Below are 12,516 nucleotides of genomic sequence, written 5' to 3'. Positions count from 1 at the left end.
CAGGTAGAGCGTCTGTATTCAGGTAGCCCTTCTATTTAGATGTCACTTATTGTCAGTAGTGTCAGTAACACTGTGACTCTGCAGCTGAGTCACATTGATTCCAGGTGAGATCATGACTTCATGTGGGTGAAGAGAAACAACACTTTTCAGCCTGGTGTGAGTCTTTAAATTAATCTTAAAGTAGGGCCCTATGATTTCCGTGATCACGAAATCGCGGAATTGGCCGATCAAAATGGAATTTATTCTTAAACGTGGAATATCACGGAATTTGACATAATTCAGTGAAATGCTGTTTTCGTGTGGAAGAGGAATGTATGTCTGAAGAAAACTGAACGGAGGGAAGCAGAGGACAGGGGGAGGGTTGGTGTTTTCACTGCTAGCTGTTAGTTAGTATGTTATTGACCTAACGTCATGAGTATAATTTCTCATTTTGTTGGTCATCTTTGCTATTTTTTTTGACTATTTACAACTTAAATTTTGGTATGCAAACATTTACTGGATCTGCCTGAGAGCTGACCATGTTTTTATTCAATGAAACCCAAATTAAAGTGGTACTTCGTGTACTCTACGGTACAGTATTGAGGAAATTTGTTTGTCACCTCAATAAATTTAAGGTAATTTTTAATGTGTGTAAGTCTTGTCATTTACATTAAAGAAACACTGTTTTAGTAGTAAAATAAGAGTAAAAGGTAAAAAAAAAAAAAAACTGGATTCCCCAAATTTTAATGGGAAAAACGGAATTCCCGAAAATTAAAACGGAAAAAACGGAATTTGGGAAAAAATTAAATGGAAATTGGGAAAAAATAAAATGGATTTTATAGGGCCCTATTAAAGTCACTTAATGTCCCTCCTCTTATTCTGTTGTACAATAAATGATCTCATCTTACTGTGTCTCAAAATAACAGCTGTCTTTAGTTGATGTTATACCTTCATCAGCCAGCAGGGGGAGTCACCTGCTGGTTAATAATGTGAGAGCTGTTTGGACTGAGTCAGAACTTTACTGTCATGAAACAAGATGAGAGGCTTCTGTTCAAAACACTGCTCTGACAAATAAGCGCATGTTTCTGATTTTATATCAAGTATGTTTATGTATGAATGTAAAAGTTAATATCCTTTAGTACTAATATTGTTTAAGTCTCAGGTGTTGGATGATTTGTTTCCAGTGGGTGAAAAAGGAACACAAAAAAAGAGAAAAAAAAACATATTTTTGTACTGGGTATCATTGTTACTGTATCACTGAATATTCATGTCAATAAAATACTCTCTAAAATTGAAAGTGATGTTGGTCTAAAAGTGCATTTTTTGTTGGACTGTAAGATTGAAATTTGTCTCATTTTGGATACAGAAATTTAAAATGTATAAAACTGAATTTAAGACATTTTAAGGCCATTAAAGGACTTTTGCTGTTGTCAACCCTACAGGAGGATTTATTGGTGTATCATGGATGTATTAAGAGATATGTTGCTGTGCATTAAAGTCATTAATGTTTTAACACCATCTGTAACCCCAGTGTAACCCAGATTACTAGGCCCTAAACATGAGAGGTAAGACATTTGAAAAATATGATAGTAAAAACTAAGGGTTAACTGTAGTTTATTAAAAAGGAGACATTAAGATAAAATAGGTAACTGTCAACTCAATAAAAACGAGAGAAGACATACAATGGTCATGTTGATCTATACTGTATACATGGTTCATTTTTTTCAGTCCAATGGTTGTGATGTCGTTCTTCTCCATTTTCCATTGTCGTTCTTTGACATTCGAGTGAAATAAGCCTTTAGTTCATGTGAGACGCACGTGATAGCTACATGTAAGGAGCCAATCAGGATTCAGCCTCGCGGTGTGATGGAAGAAAAAAAGTCCGCAACAACAGCTAGCAGATGGACAAGAAGGATTAACTTTGACATTGTGCTGCTAATTTTCCTGAAAAAAACATAATGTTCTTACTTTTCTGTAAAGGTAGAAGTTCCTCCACTGAGATATTTTGCACGTGTGTTGAACTGACAAGGATTTAACCGCTGTGCATTGTGTTATTCCGAAGGAGAGGTAAATTACTTCATCTTTCTTCCGCTCTCTTTTCTAGCTAGCGCTAGCCGCTTAGCCACTAAGCTGCATAATTAGCTCTAAACTAGGTAGTTGTGAGAAGCTAGTTGCTAAAATAATGTTTGTTTTACTCTCATTGTCACCTGGATCAGCAAAAACGGACTGATAACCTGAGATTGTACCTAACATTTACTAACTTACTGTTGAGCGAATTTGGTTATTTCTGTGAATGATTTAGCTGAATCTGACCTGTATTGATTTCTAACGCTCCATTTACATAATGGCGAAGCTTTACGCTCGGGTGTGTGTTTTGTTAAACACAGCGTGGTTAAATTGAATGAGAAGAAGCAGATTTTGGTTCGGAGCAACTTATTCATCTTTCAATATTTTAATGTACCAGAAGGTATTTTGGTGATTTCAATGTTTATGGTTTATGTTTAAGAGTTAAGAGACAAAGACTAAAGTGATTTAAAAATAGTTCATTACCTTGAAGAAGTTGTGGAAAATAGGAAGTGAACAACTTCTCTCTCTGACTGCTTTACAACACAAAGGGAAGAAGACAACAGCGGGAAAACTGCTAACCGTCCTAGCCCTGCCCAACAACGTTGCCATGGTAACTCGTTGCCATGGCAACTCACTCACAACACTTAGCAGTCAGTCGTCAGTGAGAGGGAAACTAACCAGATAGTGAAATATGTCGGCTCAGTCCACGGCAATCTCAGCTTGAAGACATGTACAGAAAACGAAGAATGTATTTTCTTTTGGACTTTTAGGCTGGATCTTTTCTTTTGTTTGGTGTTTTGGAGTTTAAGGAGTCCAGCAGTGGTGGCGAGCTGAGCCCAGCGGATGAAGCGATCCTGAACCGAGTAGAACTGTGACTATCTTGTGAGTTCTGGTAGGACTGATAATTGCCAGTGTTAAAGGACACCTATTAAGGATTATTTCGTTTAGCCTAATTATTATGCATAACTGGAATAAAAAGAAAAATAAACTCTAAAATCTGATTATTGTTAAAGGTGTTGAACAATCTTTTGTTAACCTGTTAAGGGATGATGTAATTTAAAGGGTCCATTTCAGTTGAGGAATTTTGAAAGTTATTTTGATTTGATTTGAGACCTTAAGGTGTGTTGCAAACTCACAAAAGAATTTACTCACTAAAGGGACCAAAGTGTATGTTAAATTGGATTTAGATATTAGCTTAAATGATAAATTCAGTAATAAGTTAAAGTGGGGTTAAAAGGTTTAAAAAATATATCAGAATAAGATCAAAATAGGCTAAAACAAATATAAAATTGATTTAAAAATTGGCTTCAAGTAGGTCCAAAACCTAGCCAGAGCAAATTAACATTTAAATGGTTAAAGAAAACAAATAAAAAACCTTTAAAGGGGTTTAAAATGTAAAAATGTTGTAAAGACCATTCAACCCAGTGAGTAATTTTTGTTTCAAAGAGACTGAATACACTCATTGCTGTGCTTATGTGTTAACATTTTATTTCATTTCATGTCTTAAAGCAACTTATACAGCACAAATATTATTCAATAAAACTTACCTGTCGTTGATGAGTCTTATTTGCTTTTGCGACTTATATCAGCACTCATTTCTCCAGTGGACAAACTTTGATTCTTCTGATGCACTAGTCCTATTGATTATTGGTTTCTATAGAGGTTATCTCTGTACCCCCCAGTGCCTGATGAAGCAATTTGGGGCTGAGATCAGTTACACACTGTCAATATTTGAGTATTTTTATTCATTTACAAAAAGCACAAAAACATGTTTTTTTCACATGCCACCGGCCACAAAGCATCGACTCCTGAGAAAAAAACAAATGTAATTTTACAGTAGTTTTGACGACATAATATCATATAAAATCAGAAACGTGCTTATTTGTCAGAGCAGTGTTTTAAACAGAAGCCTCTCATCTTGTTTCATGACAGTAAAGTTCTGACTCAGTCCAAACAGCTCTCACATCATTAACCAGCAGGTGACTCCCCCTGCTGGCTGATGAAGGTATAACATCAACTAAAGACAGCTGTTATTTTGAGACACAGTAAGATGAGATCATTTATTGTACAATAAAATAGACTTAAGCGTTCACCAGGAGGGAAATTAAGTGCCTTTTTAAAAAATGAACCTGAAGATAAAACACAGGCTGAAAATGGTTGTTTCACTTCACCCACATGAGGTCAGATGGAGCCCCGAAATGTAATTTATTTTACTACTTCTTTTGTATGACCTCGCAAAATGTTTGTGTTCTCTCACAATAAGTTTTGTGTATTGTTACCTCACAATACTTTTGTCCTTCTGTTCCTTCTGCCTGTTCAGCCTCTCCCTGTCCTCTGCTGCTCCTGTTGTAGTCACTCATCCTCCAGAGTCCGTGTCTCCAGGCTGCTCATGTAGAGCTGACAGGCCAGCTGTCCACTGCTCCACCATCCAGCCTGTCTGCTCTACCTGTCGAGCCTAGAGACATAGGCTGTAGACAAACAGCAGTAGAAATCCAAGATTACATCAAATAGCATCAAAGAATGAATACTGTGCATTTTTCAACGAGTACGATTTTAGTTTTCATGTAGTTGTGTGTGAAAACGCTGCAGTGAACAGACTGCATAACTTCATTGTGAGTCCTGATCATGATGCAGGCTGAATTCACTGTAACTACACTTCAATAAATAAGTTGTCTTCACGTATCAAACTTACATTTTCAGATGATATCTCAGGCTGAGATAAACCAGTGATTGTTGCGCATAATTTGGGCACCTGAAGCAGTCTGATCGCTGTAATCATAGAAATACTGCAGTGGCACTGCACGTAATGCTGATGGATGCGTGGACCTCCACTGTCCTCGTGCGGTTAAAGGACAAGAATGTTCTAACCTCCACCTGAGACACCATCGCCTCGTTCTCTGTGCCAGAAATATTGATTTTCTTCGTTCCTCTCTCGGTCCTGGGCGTGAATCACTGTAAATGATCATTCAATAAGTGGGCTGATCCATGTGCGCACATTTCCAACTTAATTTGGGATTTATAAAAGGAAAGTGCGCACCGGTGTGCCATAATTAACTGCACGCATTTCCATTCATTAATTCCAATTTTATGGTGCAAATATACTTAGAAACTAAAGTCAGACAAATTGATGCAACAATTCTTTATTTAAACAAAAATCTTTTGCACTTAAAGGAAGATGTTGATGTGAGCACCACTTCCATCGTCTGTGACTAACTGTAACCCACACTGGATATGCGCAGTCATATCAATCCCAAACCACAACCCCAACAGGTGTGGCCAACAGTGCTTGTCATGAAACATCAACATGAATGCTTGTGGAGGAAAAAATGGGAAGTCACAGACATGAGCAACAGAGATAAAGGTGTTAAAATCCGTCCAGATCCAACGAGGGACTACAGCTGTCTGAAGACAACGCACCGACCTGGAGAGACTCCTGAAGACAGTAAGAGACAACACTGATGTCTACACACACAAACACACACAGCTTCAACACACACACTGAACCACACATAGCTTAAAGAAACACACACAACCTAAAGACACACACACACTGTCCAGTTAAGATACACACTCTGACTGCTTGCTGGAGGAAATCCAAGAAAAACGATGACTCTATTGACTTTTAGACAAAGATGGCTGTATAGTCTTGTGAAGGCCTGCATGTTATTTATGGTGATATGTATCAATCACACACAATGTGATGGCAACACACACTAAACTATACATAACTTAAAGCCACACACACACACACACACACACACACACACACACACACACACACACACACACACACTAACGACTTGACTGTAGAAATATAAAATACAAAATAACCTTACATACTTTTATTTATTTGTGTTTTTAAAGATGACTTTGTTTGTGGTCACAAGATAGATTAAAGAATGACGTCTGAAACCGTCAGGTGAAATATCCTGGAAAATCCATGCAGGTAGCTTGTAGCTGATAACCAGTTTGACCAGTTTGAGCTGGGCTTTTGACAGCTGGTGTGCAAACTAACAGCTCCTATTCTTACCAGTTACCAGCTCATATTTTTGATTATGACCAGTTACTAAGCACTTAACTTCTGCTCTTTTTTTAACCACCTGATCTGTCATCTCAGACCTGATCAGCAGGACTGTGCTGGTGCTGGTCTGCCATTACTTGACCAGTTACACCAGAAGTACCAACCTGGCTGCTAACCATTCAATCAGCTACACAAAACTGGTCAACCAGCTGATCACCAGTGAAACCAGCTTGAGCAAGCTGGCCAACCAGGTAAATCCAGCAAGACCAGTTAATGACCATTAATGTTTTAAAGCTGGTTCCAGCTGGATTTTATAGCAGGCCCTTAGCAAAAAGTAGTATACTTGAAGTTCATTTTATTAAGTATGCTCTAGTATAAGTGTAGCAAGTATACTATGGACCATGTACTTGTAGCATACTAGAAAGTATACTAATTTAATACTTCTTCGGACTAAATTGGAACATTTTAAGTTTATAAAAGTATACTTTAAGTTTACTTTATAAGGACATTTTAAGTTTACAGAAGTACACTTTCAAGTATACAACAAGTACACTCATCTATATACTACTAGTGTACTAAGTATATACTTTTAGTCCACATTTTAGTTTACTAACATGTAAGTTGAGGGGTAATACCTCAAAGCAAATGTGTGTAGTGAAAAACATTTTTATTCTGCTAAATTAAATGTAAGCACAACTCAATGACTCAACCTTTTTCTGTACTTGCATCAAGATATTGTAAGTATTAGCACTTGTAATGTATCTCTCTAGCAAGACATTCACCATTTATTACCATACATGCCCACAGCTTAACAGACGGGAAGTGTCTCCCGGAAAACACTCCTTCACTCACGGTGCCAACAATTTTATCATCTTTGTTAAGTCAACACAATTTAACCACAGAACAAGGATGTGAATTAACCCGCAACCATCTTACTCATCATCTTATTCACAAACACATTAACAAACCATAATTACACCAACAACAACAGAATACCCAAGAGTCTTTGCGCCACAGTCCACAGTATACTAAAGTACAAGTATAAACTTTAGTATTAAAGTATAAGTCTAAGTATTATTGTACTTAGTTTTAGACTATTCTTTATACTTTTCAGTATAAGCCAAGTATACTTCACTATACTTTTCTTAAGTATATAAAATGTAGTATATAAAAAGTACACTTCAAGTATACTGCCTCAGTTTTAGTATGAAATAAGTATACTTGTAGTGCACTTGAATAAACTACTTTTTGCTAAGGGGGGTGCTGCTTGTGGTGTGTGCACTCTCAAGGTTTTAGAGCTTATACATTTTAACTTGTACATGATTATGATTGTAGTTAAACAAAATATGTAATTATGTAAATGAAATTAAAGTAAGTTTGGGGAACAACAGCTGCTTCCTCACATCTTATCACCAAGTTATCAATGTTTAATAAGTGACAGCTGAGTCCTCTGTCTTTGTCGTTATTATCCATATTTTTATTATTATCAACTGTGTTATAAGTATGAAGTATTGTGTTTTCAAGATGTAAAAGAACTTATTATATTGTATGATATTTTAATTCTCCATTCTATTCTCTGCCCTGTTTTAGATTCTGGTGCCAGAAGAAAAACACAGAAAATGCTGTTTTAAAGTTTCTACTTGAGATCAAGTTGGAAAAAAGAAAAGATGGAACCTTCTTCTCCTGAGGAGGCAAAGCTTGCTTCATTTCGAACCCCAGCTACCTGCCCTCAGTCTGCAGCTGTTGCTGCTGGGAACCACTCAACTGAAAACTCTTTGTCTGTTGATTTTCACCTTCAACAACCTTCACCTCCCTTTAGGGGAGGAACATTAGACCGCTACTTTCCTTCTGAGAGCACATCCCCGCTGAGTCAAATATTGTCTTCAAAGAACGGGACGTTAACACAGGCTGACAACTTGTCCAACAGGTCATTAAAACACGCTGCGAAGTGTATGCCTAAAATAACTGCTGATACTGACTCCTCTGACTCTGATTGGGACACTTCTGAATACAGAAACATAAAGTCAGCTGTGAAACACAAGAGAAAATCAAAAAGCCACAGCTCCAGAAGGAAGAAGAAACGGAAGATATGTCCCCCTAATGTTGCTTCTACTGTTGATTCCTCTGACTACTCGTTGGATCGACCTTCACCTGGTCCACTCAGAGAAACAGGACTGATGAAGACTCTCTCCACTGCAGCAGGTGCTACACCAGGAAACAGTCAGGATAATACCAGCGAAACTGAGCTGCATTCTATAGCTTGTCCATCCACCCTTCAACGCTTCATGGCTCTCGATGGCTCTCTTTCTGATTCTCAGAAAACATTAGACCTGATCAGAGATCAGGACTGCAACAGCCGTAGCTGCAGTTCTGCATTCTACACTGAAAGTCAAGAAAATAGACATGAGATGGTGTCTGTGCAGTCTGAAAGCTCGTCAGGAGCTGAAAGTGATGCACAGATGGAAATGGAGTCACCTGTTCCAGCTGTGAGCTCCTCAGTCACAAACACCCAGCCGACCCGTTCTCACCTCCAGCTGTCCTCAGATCCTGGTTGGAGTCAAAGAGGCTCCAGCTGTTTGCTTTGCAGCAGCCGTAGCTGCAGCTCTGCATTCTACACTGAAAGTGGAGAAAAAAGATATGAGATAATGTCTGTCCAGTCTGAAAGGGCGTCAGGCACTGAAAGTGGTGCACAGATGGAAATGGAGACATCTCTAACAGATGTGAAGTCCTCAGCCACAAACACCTTGCCAACTGCGTCAGCTGGTCCACCCCTGCTTCAACTAAAAGACTTCAGGGTTCAGTCTCCTGCAGAATTATCCAAATTAGATCAAGAGTTACAACAGCTGGATGGTGTTTTCTCGAGCTACAGCTCTACTGTCAACACTGCAGGAAGTGGAGAAAATATAAATGACAAGCCTCAACCATCTGAATGTGAGGCAGGAGGTGACGATGACGCCCTGGTTAAAATGGAGGAACCTGTTACAGCTGTGAGCTCCTCAGTCACAAACACCCAGCCGACCCGTCCTCACCTCCAGCTGTCCTCAGATCCTGGTTGGAGTCAAAGAGGCTCCAGCTGTTTGCCTCGTTCTCACAGCGTTCCCTCACTGAGTCAAATAAGCTGTGCAGAGAACAAGACCTTCAGACCATCACAGAGCTTACCTGACATGCTGTTAAAAAGCAGCTTTGAGGAGTTTACACCTGATATCACTGTTGATGACAACGATGAAAGCTACCGGTTCCTGTGCTCCTGCCCAGGCCTGTACCAGTGCAGTGTGACGGGCCTGGTGTTCCACATGGAGGGAGAAGGGGACGTGGTTTACAGGATTGTCTCTTGGGACAGGAGGCTACTGGCCCAACATCACAAGAAGCCTGCAGGACCCCTGTTTGACATCAAATGTCTGCAGCAGTCTGTGTGTCGGCTTCATCTCCCACACTGTGAGATCCCATCCACAGCTGGATGTCAATTCTTGTCAGTCGCTCACCTGAATGATGAGAGCATCGAGTTCATCCCCCCTCATAAGATAACAGACACTCATGTGATCATCAACATCTCAGGGTTTTCTGCTTTCGGTAATGTCAAGGATGAAGACTCACCTCCTGAGCCGGTCCAAGCGCTGGTTCTGCTGTTCTACAGGCCACCGGATGATCCTGATCTTGAATCTCAGCTCAATGTGTTGATGCTACCAAATAACATTGTGCTCAGTGATGTGCGGCGCACCAGGAAGAAACATGTTGGAGATGAGCTCTACATACCCCCAGACTGTAAACTGCTGCCAGGGCAGGAATACACACTGTCCACTTGTCCTGAAGACGACTCAGTTCTAGTTCAACCAACAACAGCAGAATTTTACTGTGACAACTATGACAACTGCTTTACATCATTCGAGGTGAATTTAGAGAAAATCCTGAAACACATTAAACTGTTTTTGAGAGACACCAACAAACACAGTGTCTGGGAGAGACGCGTCCCTCTTCCATCTGCTGGACCAAAGAAGTCCTGTAGAAAAAGCGCTCTGAATCTGCCTTCAAAGAAGAATCTGTTGAAGATACGGAGCAGATTCATCAAGGGGATATCAGAACCTAGCCTTAAAAGTCTGGTGGACAAACTGTTGGAGAAAAAGGTGCTGAATGATTCTGAGAAGGAGTTAGCACACGAGATGCCAAACAGAGGAGACAAAGCTGCCAGGTCAGAGATGATTGAGTTCCTTTGTGAGGTCGACCCCTTCCTCTGTGAACATCTTGGCCTGATAGTCACCTGAATGAACAGGTGATGCCGTCAGAACATGTTGACCTGCTGGTTTGAAACTGATCGTCCAAGTGAAAAAGACAAAAAGAGTAAAACAATTCTTCCAGAAATTCATTCAAAAAAATCTGACCTCCTTCCCAGAATTCCTACCCCAAACACGATTTTCACAGAACGCCGGGGGGAAAAGTCAGAACACCAAGACAAAAACCAGAACTCTGACTTCAATCCTAAAACTTGGACCCTTTTTCAGGAATTCCAAGCTAAAGCCCAGAATGCTGACTTCAACGATTCTGAGACCCAACTAGAATATTCCTACCTCTCAGGGTTTCCCCCAGAAAACTTGTAAGCCTGGTGGTAGGTTGGAAGGCCGGCCCATCGGCGGCAAAGCATGTTTTTTTGTTGACAGGGGCCTGACACAGGCCAGCAACTGACTGATGGCAGTGCCCTATAGGTAACAGGTTCATGAGGTAGTAGAGTTTAGAGTGGTTCCATACTGCCTTGCATTAAACAATGTTGCGGAAACCCTGCCTCTGACGCCCCTCCGAGAATTCAAACCCCAATCCCAGAACCCTGAGTTCCAATTAAGAATTTAGAGAAAAAGTTAAAAGTCCATGCTCAAAACTACAACTCTTACAGACCATTCTAACCTGTTTCCCAGAACTCTTCTTCTTTAGAACTCTGACCCCCCCTTCCCTGAACTCCATGCTTAAACCCAGAACTCCCACTTCAATCCCAGAAATCCAAATCCTTTTTCCTAAAAGTCTGAATTTCCTCCCAGAACTCTGACCCTTTTTCTAGAACTTCTTTACCAGAAGTCTGACCTCAAATCAAAAAAGCCAAACTTTTTTCTTGGAACTCTGATCTTTCTCCCAGAACTTCGACCCCAATCCCAGGACCCTGAGTTCAAAGTCAGAATGGTAGATATGGACAGTTTTTAAATGTTCCTGGTGTGAGTCTTTAAATTAATCTTAAAGGAACTTAATGTCCCTCCGCTTATTCTGTTGTTCAACAAATGATCTCATCTTACTGTGTCTCAAAATAACAGCTGTCTTTAGTTGATGTTATACCTTCATCAGCCAGCAGGGGGAGTCACCTGCCACTTAATAATGTGAGAGCTGTTTGGACTGAGTCAGAACTTTACTGTCATGGTTCTGTTTAAAACACTGCTCTGACAAATAAACACATGTTTCTGATTGTATATCATGTTTTGTATGAATGTAAAACTTAATATCATTTAGTACTCTGACATTGTTTATGTCTCATGTGTTGGATGATTTGTTTCCAGTGGGTGAAAAAGGATCAAAAAAAGGAAGAAAACATGTTTTTGTTCTGTTTATCATTGTTACTGTATCACTTAATATTCATGTCAGTAAAATACTCTCTAATATTAAAACTGACGGTCTAAAAGTACATTTCTTGTTGGACTGTAATGAAATGAAATTTGTCTCATTTTGGATACAGAATAATTTACATTCATGACCTTAAATCTAATATTTGCAAATCTGAACTGAAGACATTTTAAGGTCGTTTAAAGGATCTTTTCTGTCATCAAACCCACAGGAGGATTATTGGTGCATCATGGATGTATTAAGAGATTTGTAGCTGTGCATTAAAGTCATTAAGTGGTGGGGCGCTGTGGAGCCGCGGACCAAGATGGCAGCTTAGAGCGGGGTCTCCTCACAGCTTTGCTAAAAGTTTGAAAAGTCCTAGTCATTAACGCTTCTACTTCTAAAAGATGTCTAGACAAACGACGCTTAAAGACTGTGAGAACAGCTCCAAAACCCGTGCCTCTCAGAAGTCCAAAACTACTCCGGTAGACGATGTCGTGACGCTCCGACTAGCCCAGGGAATGATTTAGCCGCGGTGCTAACAGAGCTACAGTCACTTCGCTCTACTGTCACCGCGACTAACACCAAGATAAGTACCCTCGATGGCTTCGGGGCAAAACTTGACAACGTGGAGAGATGCATAGCTGTGATGAATAGCTCTGTCGATGCTGTGAAAAAGAGCTTTGCGGACCTTCAACAGGATATCACCGCTAATGCTAAGCGGCTCGCGGAGGCTGAGGGGCGCATAGGAGACACCGAAGACGGCCTGCAGAGTGTGAAAACGGAGATGACTGACGCCGCTAAACGTATCGCCTATTTGGAGTCCAAGACGGAAGATATGGAAAATCGTGCTCGGAGAAATAACTTAAGGTTGG

The 12,516-nt window shown here is 40.0% G+C and overlaps 2 protein-coding genes across 2 annotated transcripts in view; one reads left to right on the top strand and one right to left on the bottom strand.

The window, feature by feature from the left end:
- LOC115569907 (uncharacterized) overlaps positions 1–2,548 on the bottom strand; it is a 40,358-nt gene extending 37,810 nt beyond the window's left edge. The window contains exon 1 of the mRNA XM_030398127.1: positions 2,530–2,548. The gene's annotated coding sequence lies outside the window, so the exon portion shown is untranslated. The remainder of the gene's footprint in view (positions 1–2,529) is intronic.
- Positions 2,549–8,850: 6,302 nt separating this feature from the next.
- On the top strand, positions 8,851–10,326 carry LOC115569829 (NACHT, LRR and PYD domains-containing protein 1b allele 2-like). The gene has a single exon (XM_030397993.1). It carries the CDS (start codon positions 9,034–9,036, stop codon positions 10,324–10,326), a length of 1,293 nt encoding a protein of 430 aa, XP_030253853.1. The 5' UTR covers positions 8,851–9,033.
- The last annotated feature ends 2,190 nt before the right edge of the window (positions 10,327–12,516 follow it).

The sequence above is a fragment of the Sparus aurata genome, chromosome 19, assembly GCF_900880675.1.
Source record: "Sparus aurata chromosome 19, fSpaAur1.1, whole genome shotgun sequence".
Classification (NCBI taxonomy): domain Eukaryota; kingdom Metazoa; phylum Chordata; class Actinopteri; order Spariformes; family Sparidae; genus Sparus; species Sparus aurata.
Note: the sequence above shows the minus strand (reverse complement) of the source record. Positions and strands in the feature narration are given on the sequence as shown.